The following is a 14,032-nucleotide window of genomic DNA, read 5'->3' on the forward strand; positions in this document are numbered from 1 at the left end:
ACAGGGACGAGGTCCTGACAAAATCAAGCTGCTAAGGGAATGTTACCTAACTACGCCGACACTGACGTATTCCACACCATATACGATATACCGTGCCAAAAGAAATAAAGTTAAATATTTTCACAGGTCAGTTTTCAGCCTCGTAAGAGTTATCTTTAGGGGATAAGAGCTGGGAGTGACATAGCAGCCCTTACACTCCATCACTTTAAAGTCTGCTAGATTACAGTCAGTATGATCAGTGTGCATAATGGGAGATTTTTACCACATGTTAGATCTTATCTCCAAAACTCGCATATCATTCAGAGTCGGTATCCGTCTCTGCCTTTGCTCTCATTCAAATGGAAGGCCTGCTCAAAATGTGAGCTCATTTGTTGTTATGTAATCTTAAAGTAAGAGCTTTAATTTGGTTTCCAGGGTTTGGTAACTCTGTGGTGGTAGAGGTCATGCAGCGCAAGAAGTCCAGCTTAATGAGGACTGTGTGTCTGGCAATCCGTGAGACCTGTGTTATTCACTTTAGAGGTGTCCAAGTTTCTGATTGTACTCAGTGCTCTACAATATAGTCCAAATGGGATTGTTCAGCACCGTTCTAATTGCTTAGATTGTTTAAAACGGAGGGCGGGGGGGGTGTAATGAACCTACCTGCCTCCTCTTTATACACCTGTGTGAATATAAATCATCTAGCTGAATTGTTTTGATCCACTGTCTGAGCTCTCCGTATCATTTTTTTAAAACAGCAGGCAGCTGGTTTCACCTTCTCCCCCTTTAGAGAGAGAAAAAAGAAAAACTAGCTTTGTTCTAAACTAAAAGCGGTGGAGCGTATCGCCTTTTCATGAATGTACTAAGCAGAAAGTCCCTGATTCGGTTCCCAGTGATTCCGTTTTCTGATCATGTTTCTCTCTTTAACCACATTCCCTGTCTCCATTGTCACTGTCAAATAAAGGCAAGCCCCCCTCGCGCACACACACACACACACACACACCCACATCATCCCTTGGGGTTCATTCTTTAATTACTGTGAGGTATAAGCAAATAGATAGGAGTGGGCTGCATAGTGGTGTGGTCTCTTGTACTGTTGCTTCACAGTGAGAAGATTCCATGACTGGATCCAGGTTCCTCAGTGACAAAAAGTTCCATTTTGGTCATTGGGGGGTATAGAATTGTTCTTTCAAAGGTAATTACATGAAAGTACAGTGCTTGTACAAAGCATACGCATCTTTTTGAAACCATTCCTGCACCTTGATTCCTACCTACTTGTCCACAAAGCAAGCGCACGCAGTTGGCAACTAGCAGAATATTAAAAACATTTTGCAAAATGGCCAGAGACGAGGTTCCAAAAGCAGGATTTCTTTGTAGATTTAAACATGGATAGCTCATCTGCACATACCTCTGTACCTGTTACAGTTGAAGGTATTAGCAGAGGCACTCCTTTTTTAAATTTGGCATCATCATCATGAATCATCATTACATCCACACAGGGATATATTTTGGCCTCAAGTACATGACATGATTCGCATTAAACGAGCCCTCGCAGTCAGTGGAAAGCAATATTTTTTTGTTGGTTACCTAAGTGCAGCAGTTTATGCTGGGAGGGCAAAAGTTTTGGGTTGATCATCACAAAGTAGGCCAACCTAATCCTCAAAGAAAGACTGGAGGACCCAGTTCTCATCTCTTAATTGCGAGTAAGTGGAAGCTTCCAGTCAATGGAAATCTGTCAGAACATGTTAAATCTTCTGCACTTGCAAAGCACCTTTTTTTTTATCTCAACAAGCTTTATAAAGTGCTCTCCAGTGCCGTTGTCGTTTGAGCACTCACATGCACGCTTCCTTTTCTCCAAGAACACTTTAACATGTGGGGGTTTAAGTGGCCATCTTGCGATCAGTAGATAATCCACTCCACCACCTGAGCCGCAGCTGCCCCTGTTCATTTATTCTCATGTGTAAACTTTGATGGCTCACTGCTGTGAGAAAGCCTGGTTTTTAGTGTTTGTGGAGTCATCAGTGTTGCTGATGTTTTTTTTACAAGTCTGGTGTGCTGATTCAGTTTTCACGCTCGTGGTTATATATTTTATAGCACAGCTGACTTGCTTGTAAAGAGAAGGCAGCCACATTCCTGAGCAGACGGAGAGGGAAGCGCAGGTGCCAGTAGACTTACTTTGCTCATTTTGCTGTAGTTTGCAGGTTAGCCTCCTGGATGGGCCGCATTGTTTGTCCCTCCCTCATCGTCTCACTGTCCTCTCACGTTCTCTGTGCTTACCTCTCTTTCCGGTTCTTATAATCTTTTCCCATCCACCTGCCACTGCTTCCTGTCACGGCCTCGTCTCTCCTATCATATTGATAGGAGTGTTGTCATTTCTGGTTGGTTTCACAGCAGGCCTTTGCTTCTCTTTCCACTTCAAAAAGGAGGGAACATTAACTTTTCATTGGACTGTAGTACTTTCTGCTCAAATAAAGGGGCTCTTGTTCTCTCACGTCCATGTATTTACCTTGATAATTGGTTTCAGTGCACACCCAGCTGTGAAAAAAATCGACATGCCACATCATGTGGCTGTTTTTTTCTTTTTTCCTTTTTTCTTTGCAGATCCAGATGTCTTTTTCACTTTTCACTTTTTTCCCCTCGGGCCAGTTTTGATGCAGCATTAGCATGTTCGAGTTTTCATGAATCTGAGACCCAAACTGCTGTCACCACTCTGACTCTCACCAATGTACACAATCTTTACACCAAACTCTGTGTGATATTTTTGTAAGTGTGCATGTTTGTATCGTCCTGTGTATTAGGTTGTGCGACCCCTGAGGATCTGACCACAGAGCGAGCTCATTCCGCAATGGAGAAGATGTTCGAGACCCTCAGAGGTTTGAGCCACGCCAGAGACCACCTCAAGCAGCTGCGCTCCGTCTACACAGCCAGTGATGGAGTCCACCAGGTCAGTGACTTATCTTTGCTTTAAGAGAGAATGCACACACGTAATGTCTCTGAATCACTATCACAACACCCACAACATTCTCCATCACACAAATTAAAAAACGTGTCAGCCTCAGAGTGGGCAGACAGTTAAGGACAGGAAGATTGTAAGTCAATGAAAGTTTGACTTTTTTTTTTCTTTTGATGTTGAAATCTTTTTCTTGGTTCATGAGCATTAAGAAATATCCTTGGAGATATAATGTAGCTTTAGCTGAGGATTTACGACAGCAGGGAGTCCTTGCATTTCTCATTTTGCCCTTTTATTGTTTGTCTCTTAAACCTCTTCGTAGGATGAATTGACGGATTTTCTTTTTCTCCCATTACTCACATAAGTCCTTTACTCAGATGCAAAGCAATGACGTACAAAGTCTTATTCTCGTTGGGCCTGTTGGAGCTTTAGTGTTCAACAGTTTATAGAGAAAATGTCAGAAATGTATTGAGGTGTTGGACTCTTTCTGTTTGCTGTGGCTGGTGGTTATCTGTTCTTTGTTTCCTTGTTTCAGAGGGACCTTTTCTCTTTTTTTTAAGTTATCAGTTCATTTCTATCATTCTTTTCCTGAGTTAGCTTTACTGTTTGTACTTGTATTCCTTGTAACAACTTGTTCCTCTTGTGCATTCTGTTTACTTTTGGCTGTGCCTCACATTTGCATCACGTTAAAACTCTCCTCAGCAGGGCCCCGTTCTCTTTGTTTCACGCTGAATCCTTGTATTACATTCTTGCCCTTTTTTTATACCTTGCTTTGTGTTTTTCATTTATTCATTTATCCAATTCTGTTCTGCTTGTGGATTGTTATGGACTGAGAAATTCCAGCCTGGCAGCGCCCTTTGTTCTTAGTTTTCTTCTGAAGACAGTCTCTTGTCTTCTACCTGCCTGCCTCCTGTCTGCAGGCCGCATTTGGCTCCATAGTTCACTGTGCACACTCTCTCTGCTATCTTTAAGCATTTCAGTCACATAAAGCTCATGAGTGTATGTGTAACTCATACCAGTACAGGCCTTGTTTCATAATGTGCTAAATGTTTTCGAAGGGTGGCAGCTCTCGATTGCTGTTGTACCTGCAGATTTTTGTTTCTGTTGCTGAAATAAGAAAAGCCTTCCCTGAAAAAGAAGTCAATTATATGGCAGCGTGTTTTCCAGAACCTTCAGGGGCGCAGTGATAGGTGTGCAAGTTACCTAAGCTGGATGGGCCGCATCTTCCTTTGTATGGAAGACGTGGCGTCCATGCTTTCCAAAAAAAAATTCCCATTTGATTCCTCAGACCACAGCACAGTTTTCCACTTTGCCTCTGTCCCTGTTAAAGGAGCTTGAGCCAAGAGAAGGTGGCATGGTTTCTTGATCTCGCTTAAGAGTTTTATCTTGTCTATGAATGCAGCAAACTACTCTGTGTTCACTTACAGTGGTTTTGGGGAGTTTTTCTGAGCCCTTGCAGGGATTTTCAAAGTTTTCAAAGTTAAAGTTTTCAGTCGATTCTTTAAATCTTGCAAACAAGATATTGTTACCAGTAGGTGATGATGTACTGACAGTTAACACTAGGTGCGATCCACATTGAAAAGGAAGAAAAGATGAAGCACTTGCTGCTAAAGGATATTTTAAACACACAAGATGTGAAAAATGAAGCCATCTAGATTAAGATTGAATTTGAAATTCAGCGACTAGTCGTGATTTTCAACAAAGTAGATTAAGTGTTAGTTTTACTAATCGTCAAAGAGTTTAAATGCTGAATTGTATTGCTCAGTCCTCACTATAGTGCAGCTAAATGATGAAGAAAAACAGAAAGTCATCTTTGTCTAAATGTGTCAGTATGCCACCGACACACCGACAGTATGCTTATGTACACGAGCAGCTTTGTGTTTCCGTTAGCACAGATCTGTCTGTCCGTGTTTCAGCTGAATTATGAAGACGACTTCAAGTGGAAGGAGAACAGCGTGATATCTGCAAGCGACTGCCTGTTCTTGAGAATCGTCAAGAACATCAGAAATCCATCAGCCTCTCTCAGCGTGCCATCCCTGAGCCATTTAGGCAGATACCTGTCGGTCAAGATGACTTCCTCACAGTGCAGCTTTTCTTTTCCTGAGTGCAGAGGTCTCAACCCCCCCCCCCCCCCCCCCCCCCGGCATCCGCAGATTCAAAGTTTTTTTTAGGGGAGTCAAGTTGTTCTGTGTTTTTTCTGCCCTTTTGTGTCTAAGTACTTTATTTTTTTTGTTTTTGTGCGAGGGAAAGAGTGTGATGTGTGCGTGTTGTACTGTGGGGTGCATGGGTAGATGTCACTCCAGTGTCATGATGTTCTGCATCCTTTCTCTGAATAAACTCCATCTGGCGAGAATATGTGAGGGTAACACTTACTGTCCCTCTTGTCTGTTTTTTTTCACTCAGTTATGTAAGTTGTTCATTTTGTTGCTCACAGAGCCTGAAATATGACTAGCAGACACTGCGGACAGTCAGTGAGATCATATGTTTTCATTCCGCCATGTCCATATAAGGACCACCGAGCACCGTGCGTCCTTGGCTTCAGAAATCAGCCCTTTACTGTTAAGCGGTGGCCACTGAAAAATGACTGTTTAGGTTTTTTTTGTTTGGGTTGATGGCGCATCTGTTTATCGTATCTATGTTTTATACATTAAGATGTGTGGTATTTTAGATCAATGAATTTGTTCAAAAAGCTCAACAAAATCAATTAGGACATTCCTGTAGCATTCCTGTCGACTCCAGTTATGCTCTGTTTATTCAGGTCATAATTTATCATCCCAACAGTGAGTAGCAGTCATCGCCATGGAGCTCCTTCAGAACTGCAAGTTTCCCGTGTGCGTATTATGCTGTGAGAAACTAAACTGAATAATATTAATTAAATATGAGTGATCAAGGCTGTGAGCAGGAGTCTGATCCAATATACTGAACTCAGCCGAGGTAAAACCGCAAGTTGTAAAGATTAGCAGCCCTACAGCATCAGTTCATTCAGTTACAAAAAAAACAAGACAAAAAATATGTACGTTGAATCTTGTTTGGGCGTTTTTGAAAAAGATATCCTTGAAACATACCATCCCCCTAAAGTTAAACGGAAAGGTCTTTTCCTGTAATATGAATTAAACAACAGATTGAACAAAAAAAGGGACTAATAGAGTAATTTGACACAACAAGGATAGTTTTCCAGTTTTCATGCTATGCTAAGCTAAGCTAACTGTCTCTTGGCTCCAGTTTAATGCTTCCTTCAGTGTGTCATGTAGCTCTGTGTGCACGTAAAAGGTCTACAGACTCACAAAAGCCCAAACTGAGCCTTTCAGGAGGGTGGCTTATAGAGACAGCAGTTTAAAAAAAAATATTAACTTTTAGATCAGTTTTAACTTCATTCAGCAACAAATGGAAATGTTTTTAAACCCATTAATTGCGATGCACAGTACAACTTCATTATTAATTTACAATGATTACTCCCAAAGACATTTCAGTTTGCTCTGCTCCATTTGTGTTTTTCAGTCCGTCACTATGTTGTTTTGGAACATTAATCTGCTCTTTGCCAATAAAACCCGTGGGGGGAACCTGATACTCACATTTGAAGGTGTGTGTGTGTCTGTGCGTGCACAAGCATGAATGTGTGTGCCGAGGAATAGTTAAGCACTGCCATTATCATATGACTAATCAAATATTGTTTTTAATATGTGGGTGTTTGAGGTGGGGATTTAATGCGACTGCTTTTAGCTCGGTGCATGAAAACAGGTCAGATCTGTTGTTTACAGCTGCCTCGCTAATTGTGCATGCAAATGCTGTGAATCATTCCTGTGTTTACTCTGAGGCTAGTTGAGGCAGACTGACCCATCAAGCAGACTGATGTTGGTTGGGGTTATCAGTTTATGTAACTTGGACTTTAGGATTTCTCAAAGCCTAAATGATCTTTTCTGGGCTGAGGGGAGTGGGAGAAGGTGTCGGTTAATGATACATGAAGATGATGTGGGCAGAAACGGTAACATTTAGACAACACTTTATGAGTAGGTGTGTGTTTTCAGTGTTTGACTCAACAGTTTGATAGATGTGGTCAGAATTGAGTACTCAGGTGCTTCATTGGCAACATCCAAATTCCTTCATAAATCATAAAGCATAAAGCATAAATCCTTCATATGTGTTACTAATTCTAGCCTCATTTTGATTAAGAATGTTATCAAGTGTTCTAGTGCTGGAACATATTCAGTATTATTATGTAAAGACCACTGATATTCAAAGTACTCATAAAAGGATCTGCCAAGTCTTATCTGACTATTTATTGTTCTCTGAGACAGCAAACTTCACTCCCTTGAAGAAAAGAAAAATCTGCCTTGAATTCTTGATCCACTTTTTTGAAGGCCTATAAATGGTACATTTTGTCCTGGGTAGCTGGGTAGAAAAAGAATCCTTGTTGCTGCATTGAAGTTTTTTTCTCCCATGGATAATATTTCAGAATATTTTGAAGGCATTTACGAGGCTTTAGTTGAGGTTCTGGAGTTCAGCTCCTTCAAGGACACATATTTCATAGAAACTCGAGCTTTTCTCTGTCGGACTGAGAGGGCGAAGAAATGATTTGGTGTGATAGTGAAAGCAAAGCGTTTCATAACCACTGTAAAATGAGGCAGAAGCGTGTTTTGATGTGTCATATGACGATGCCAGTAGGCTTGTGTTCATACACTTAGTTTTCCAGAGGGGTGTTCTATAAGGTAAGTTCAGCACGGCCAGGCTTTCTTTGTGCTAGCTGGCTCGACAAAACCAAAAACTCGAGTGGCAGATGGCAGGAAGTACAACTTACTTTGTCAACCCAGGCTTTTCTCCTCAGGCTTTGAGCGAGCTCGCATGAAAAGGCCCGTTTTATGCATAATTTGCTGCTTCTCCTGCTCAAAACACGTCTATCACCTACACTTCATTCATAAGAAGAGCAGATTGTAGGAATGGACGATGTGAAGAACTTTCAATTCATTACAGCAAAAACACAATTATTGCTGCAATTAAGATGACAGATCTCATTGTGAAAGGTACTAAGTTAATACATGCCTGCCTTTTGTCTAGTTGCACTAAAAAGCTCTTAAGCTTTTAAAGTCCCCCTCAATAAAAATCTAATTCTTAACCTTATTAACTTGTCTGTAAGATGATCTTTTATTGTGTGTTACAATGCAAAATTATCCATGAATACCATGGCTGAGGATGTATGCTTTGAATCTTCAGAGCACCACCTACATCCCCAGAAAGGTGACGTCAGTCAGGGGGGTTACATGAGTGCCATGAGGTGATGAAGAATGCGCCGTTGTGCATGGCGTTTGTTTCATAACCAGCTCATCACAAACGAAATGTAGAGGAACGTAGCTTCATCTTGCTCTTCGTTCGCCATCTTTCTCGAATACCTGTGTTTGTTGTTGTTGATGGTGAAGACGTCAACAGGAAGTGGCTCTATTAGCGATAGTTGAAACGGGTACAGCGCCACCTATCGTATCGGGGTATGACATGCTTTGTGCCAGTGAATCAATTAATTCACCGCCATATATCCAAGGATAATTAAGCTTGCTCAAATAAGGAGCATAACCCAACTTTAGCTATAATCGAGTTAATCTCATCATATAGACCCACTGATTATGTACGCATAGATTATTTTCCCGAATCAATCCTGACTACTTGCAGGGTGGGGCTGTGCAGTTAATTTGCATGTGCCACGAGGAATCCATGAAACAGTGAATCAAGAAACTGCCAACCTGCAAGCAGAAGTTAGTACAAGTTATGGCGAGAAAACAAGAGATGAAAGGCTAAGGAAGGAGCCAAGCAGTTGAGTTTTGGAGCTAGCCGGACCTGCTCTCCAGCGAACGAGCCAAGATCTTCAATCTGGCTTTTCTTTCTTTTCGGAGAAGATTCTGAAAGCTGGTGCTCTTTGCAGACGATTTAATCTGAAACTTTGAACACAAACTGTACCCGAACAGGCTATGTGTTCAGACTGGGGCTAGGTTTAAAGATAGCCATCTTTGTAACACTGAAAGCTCTGACTTGAGGCTCAGCATACCTCGCTAAGCCATTCATCTCACTTCGTAGAACCCTCGTCTGAGAGGGACATTAATGTGTTTACCAAATTTCCAACAGATGTTGTGACATTTCACCGCTGCTTTTTACTGTGTGGCCAGAATAATTAAAGCCAGTGAATACACAAATACATTTAAAGAATCCCGTCATCATAGAATTTCTGGGCTCTAATCATTATGTAACCATAGTTTGTATGTATTGTGCTGGCAAGTGTTGATCCTTTAGTTGATTTGTCCTCTTTGTCACCCACTCATGAGTGGTCAAAGTGCTGTTTTTAGCCACATTTAATGGAGCAGGATTCCTCTGCCCTGGTTGCGGAGGTGTTTAAGCTCCTCTTCCTGGAGTGACTCATGTCAACGGGCTGTTTGCTTGAGCAGTGCTGTTTATAACTCTACTGTTTCACACAACCATGCAAAAGCTAAACGCGTTTTCAAATGTAGATGTTAAGTGTTGAATTTTACAATTGACATATCGTCCATATACACAAAGAAAAGTGTTTTCGCCATAGCTGTGTTGATTGGCGACCATCTTGCCCATGCATTTGGTGTTTATTTTTTACAGGCCACCTACCGTCCATTCCTGCGGCAAATCCTGGAGGAAGTCTTCCACCCAGACCGTCATGAATGTCCCGACATCGAACACATGTCCGGAGGCCTCACAGACCTGCTGAAGACTGGTTTCAGCATGTTCATGAAGGTAAGTTGTTGTTGTTGACAAATAAAATGAACTTTTGTAAGTGATGGGGTCAGCTCTACCACATCCTGCTGCTGCTGCTGCTGCTGCTGCCAACAGAGGTGTCTTCTTCCACTTCATGAGCATGGCCTGATTTGAGTAAGCTTCCCATGTCTGTACATCCAGAAAACATACATCATTGAACACTGACCTAAGAATTGTTCAAGCATATAATGACATTTAACTCAAGGGATGAACCAGTGTTATTTCTACATATCACAGACAACTAAAGAACCTATTTGAAATAGTTTGTTTTAAACAGTTTGTTACCAGCAACCTGTTGAAAATACGCTTAATTTTTCTTTAGTTGCATCTACAAAGAGTATCAAAGATAACAAAGTCGGAGAGATATAAATTTCTATTTCCACAACAACAAGGTGATTGTCAAAGAAAATTTAGCTGAAAACTTGGTATATCTTAGTATGGTGTTCAGTGTGTCCTTTAAAGTGTTGATAAAACAAGTGCAGGACAAAAGAAAAGGGTGGCAGGTCTAACAACTAGCTAGAGAAGTTGAACAAGAGCTGAAAGTGATGAGACCTGACACGAGATGCAGCTCAACATTCAGTTGATCCAGCTACTGTTCACTGAAGTCTCATCAGAAATGGTCTCCGTGGAAGGGTGGCAGTCAAGAAGCCACTCGAAATGAAGATAAACAGAGACAGAAGGCTAAAGTATTCAAAATGACACAAGAACTAGACTGAAAATCCGGGGCAACAGGTTCCATGGAGGGATAAATCTTCCCCAGAGCCCTGATAACATTATTTTGAAAATATTGACTTTCAGCTTTTTAGAATTGGACAAACTCTGTTTTTGTCTTTATTTACTGTTTATTAAACGTGTCTATAAATGGCTGCACCTATTTTCCATTTTTCCTGGCAATATATAAGAAAATATGGGGGTTGCTCAACACTTTTGCAGTGTTGTAAATTGAAGCTAAAGCACCATATCTGGACTATTTTCACAAAGATCACAGTTCATAGAACAATCAGCCATGTCTCAACATGGAGTCTCCACCTGCTTCTTTTCAAGGTTCTGTGGTAGATGAAAGTAGCTGCCTGCCTACTAATAAAAGGTCCCACATCATTCTGCTCTTCATGCCAACCATTTAGTTCACAACCATAAACAAAGGCTTTTCTCTAGTGCCCATTTAATTCAACAAAGACTCTAATTAGGAGAACTACACTGAACATTTTGTGTCCACAAAACAATTCCTTGTTAGTGTGCAATTACTTTTAAACACAATAGTTCACGTGGTGGCACTGTTGGCAACTTAGATGTTTTTTTTTTTTTAATTAAATCTTTTTCTTTTTTTCTAGTACAAGTGAGATGTGAGTACCTCTTTGTACACTTTTGTTATTTAAAGGTTTTGAAGCTTGAATAGAGACAATGACCTGAATGTTTTAGTTGTGGTAATACTTGGCTTTTTATCCAGTGCAAATGTCATTTTACTCCTGTGGATGACGTGCATCCACCACATAGCAGCTTACTAACAGCAGTCTGATTATCCCACATCTGGGCCTTCTTACGATGAGGATTCCCCAGGGGGAGGCATTAGATAGGCTGTGTAACTATGGCCTGGTTTCGCACAAATTAAGAATCTTGGCCCGTGAACTACCAGCTCAGGCAGACTAAGCCCATAAACCTTGGGGTGTTCCATAGGAGCACAGAGCACCCTCTTTATCCAGTAAAGCATTCCCATAAAACATATTTTTAACCACTTGCCTCACTGTGAACACAATTTATATCGTTGAACACACTGGACCCTGTTGTCTAGAATATAACCCAGGAAAAGTCTGTACAGTGTTGCTTTGGACTTTCGTCTGAAACTGTCTCTGACCAAATTGTTTGTGTGTCTGGTGTGCCATGTTTAGTCTTTGTTTAAACAGTCCCAGTCATACCGGTGATCTAGTTCCTGCTCCAGCAGCTGAATTCAGCTGTAGTTCTTGTGTATAACAAACACCGGCAAATGTTTTATTGAGTGACACTTTATGGAGCACAGGTTACTTACCATCACTATTGATGTGTCATGAGAAGTTACTGACAGTTGTTTAGAAGTGGTTCGGATGTTCGACGTCAGGGGATCAGGACCTGTTTACTTTTTTACCAAGCTGTTTATCAAACTTGAAAATCTCCCTGAGAAAACCACATCAGCTGTGATCCTAAAGATAATTACGATTTCCTGCATGTGGGTCTTCCTTCAGTGAATCCCATGCATGTGGGTCAGTTACATAGAAACACCACAGCTGATGGTTACGCACCGTTAGCAACTGAGTTAGTTTTAAATCAAATCTGGACAACGTTTTGAATCAGTGTTCTTTTAAATCTTATATCTACAATCGATGGTGCTGAACTCATCTTATTGCATTATTTAAGTAAATAAGGTAGAGAACATGAAATGGAACCAAAAAAATTATAATAAAGTTTGGGAAAAGCAGACATTCATCTCAAAACTAAGCTTGTCACATCAAACTCCTCAGTCAAACAAAAAGATTAAAACCATCAACAAGTTAATAAAAGTGGGTGTAAGAGTCATCTAAATATAAGCAGTGTTCTCTGCTCCCAGTTGCCAGGGGCTTGTCAGCACAACACCCTGACTTACAAATCAAAGATTGGTTGAAATAGACCACACTAACAAACATGAGTTTATTTTCACCAAAGCAAACTGCTTATGTTAAAATTGCAGACACACACTGCCGATATGAAGTACTTAGTTACCTTTCAGCTTTAGACTAAGTTACCAACATTGTTTAATTGTGCAATTTAACACTCTCATAATGGGTATGTCCTGCCATATAATTCTGCCAAGATATCACATCACAGCACATCAGTCCAGCAGTCACAGTGCTGTATCAGTGTATCTAATAAAAATAGTTAATTCCTAGCAGGCTCGTGTACAATTTTGTAAAACTACATGGCGAAAAATGAGGCGGGTGCTGGCGGTGATCCTCCACTCTCTATCACCAGGGCTCTGCACGATATCAGTCCACAGTGTTATGTAGTCATGAGTGATCCTTTAGTCATGTGACCCCGAGCTCCTTGCTGTTTGCATGCCATGCTAGCTGGATCTACAGTGATGCTTGAAAGTTCACTAACCCTTGAAGTTTTCTATATTTCTGCACAAATACAACAGAACTGTTGGTCAGTCCACAACATCTGCTTTGGACAAAGAAAATGATCCATTCCTCCACTTAGAGTTTAAACACTGGGATATTGGTGTTTTTCCTGATCTGCTCAATTCTAGTCCTCATATCTTATCATACCTTCGTAATATTGCTAAAATCAGGAACATCCTGTCTCAGGGTGATGTAGAGAAACTAGTTCATGCATTTGTTACTTCAAGATTGGACTACTGTAATTCTTTATTATTGGGCTGTCCCACATATTCTCTGAAATGCCTCCAGCTGATCCAAAATGCTGCAGCCAGAGTTCTGATGAGAACTAACAGGAGAGATCATGTTTCTCCAGTTTTAGCTTCTCTTCATTGGCTCCCTGTTAAATTCAGAATAGAATTTAAGATTCTTCTCCTCACATATAAAGTTCTTAATGACCGAGCTCCATCATATCTTAAAGATTTAATTGTAAGGTATTTTCCTAACAGAGCACTTCGCTCCCAAACTGCAGGTTTACTTGTTGTTCCCAGAGTTTCTAAAAGTAGAATGGGAGGTAGAGCCTTCAGTTATCAGGCCCCTCTCTTGTGGAATAAGCTGCCAGTAAATGTCCGGAAAGCAGACACCCTTTCCACTATTAAGATTAGGCTTAAAACTTTCCTTTTTGATAACGTTTATAGTTAGGGATGGCTCAGGTAATCCTGAAACATCCCATAGTTAAGCTGCTATAGGCTTAGACTGCTGGGGGACCTCATCTGTCACACCTTTCCTCACTTTGCTCTCTTTTTCCCCCTGTTTAATTTCACAATTGATTTTATGTACATGTGACATTATTGTGGTCATTAACGTATGTTTCCCTGTTCCAACAGATATCCTTTGAATGGCGTTATGGTGTTTTTCCCCCCTCTTTTCCCTCTTTTCTGTCTTCTCAAACCCCAGCTGGTCGAGGCGGATGGCCACCCTTCCTGAGTCTGGTTCTGCCAGAGGTTTCTTCCTGTTAAAAGGGAGTCGTTCCTTTCCACAGTCGCCACAGGCACGCTCAGGACGGGAGATTGGACTGAAGACAAGTTTCGGTGCAATCTGTTGGTTTCCTTAGCTAGGATATTAATTTTTTGAATTACTATATGAATTAATTGGATTATGATTACAATGAATTGAATTCCAATTGGCTTGAATTGGACTATATTACTTAAGTGCCTTGAGATGACAATTGTTGTAA

At 40.9% G+C, this 14,032-nt stretch overlaps 2 protein-coding genes across 2 annotated transcripts in view; one reads left to right on the top strand and one right to left on the bottom strand.

The window, feature by feature from the left end:
* scfd2 (sec1 family domain containing 2) overlaps positions 1–14,032 on the top strand; it is a 95,141-nt gene that overhangs the window by 75,583 nt on the left and 5,526 nt on the right. Inside the window, exons 6-7 of the mRNA XM_072389975.1 lie at positions 2,775–2,920; positions 9,536–9,670. Of these exons, the coding sequence (XP_072246076.1) occupies positions 2,775–2,920; positions 9,536–9,670 (281 nt within the window). The remainder of the gene's footprint in view (positions 1–2,774; positions 2,921–9,535; positions 9,671–14,032) is intronic.
* Positions 1–14,032, bottom strand: part of dcun1d4 (DCN1, defective in cullin neddylation 1, domain containing 4 (S. cerevisiae)) — a 163,613-nt gene that overhangs the window by 66,502 nt on the left and 83,079 nt on the right. The gene's annotated exons all lie outside the window — the stretch shown is intronic.

Source organism: Leuresthes tenuis, unplaced genomic scaffold (genome assembly GCF_036924035.1).
Source record: "Leuresthes tenuis unplaced genomic scaffold, fLeuTen1.0.hap1 SCAF_7, whole genome shotgun sequence".
In the NCBI taxonomy this organism is placed as follows: domain Eukaryota; kingdom Metazoa; phylum Chordata; class Actinopteri; order Atheriniformes; family Atherinopsidae; genus Leuresthes; species Leuresthes tenuis.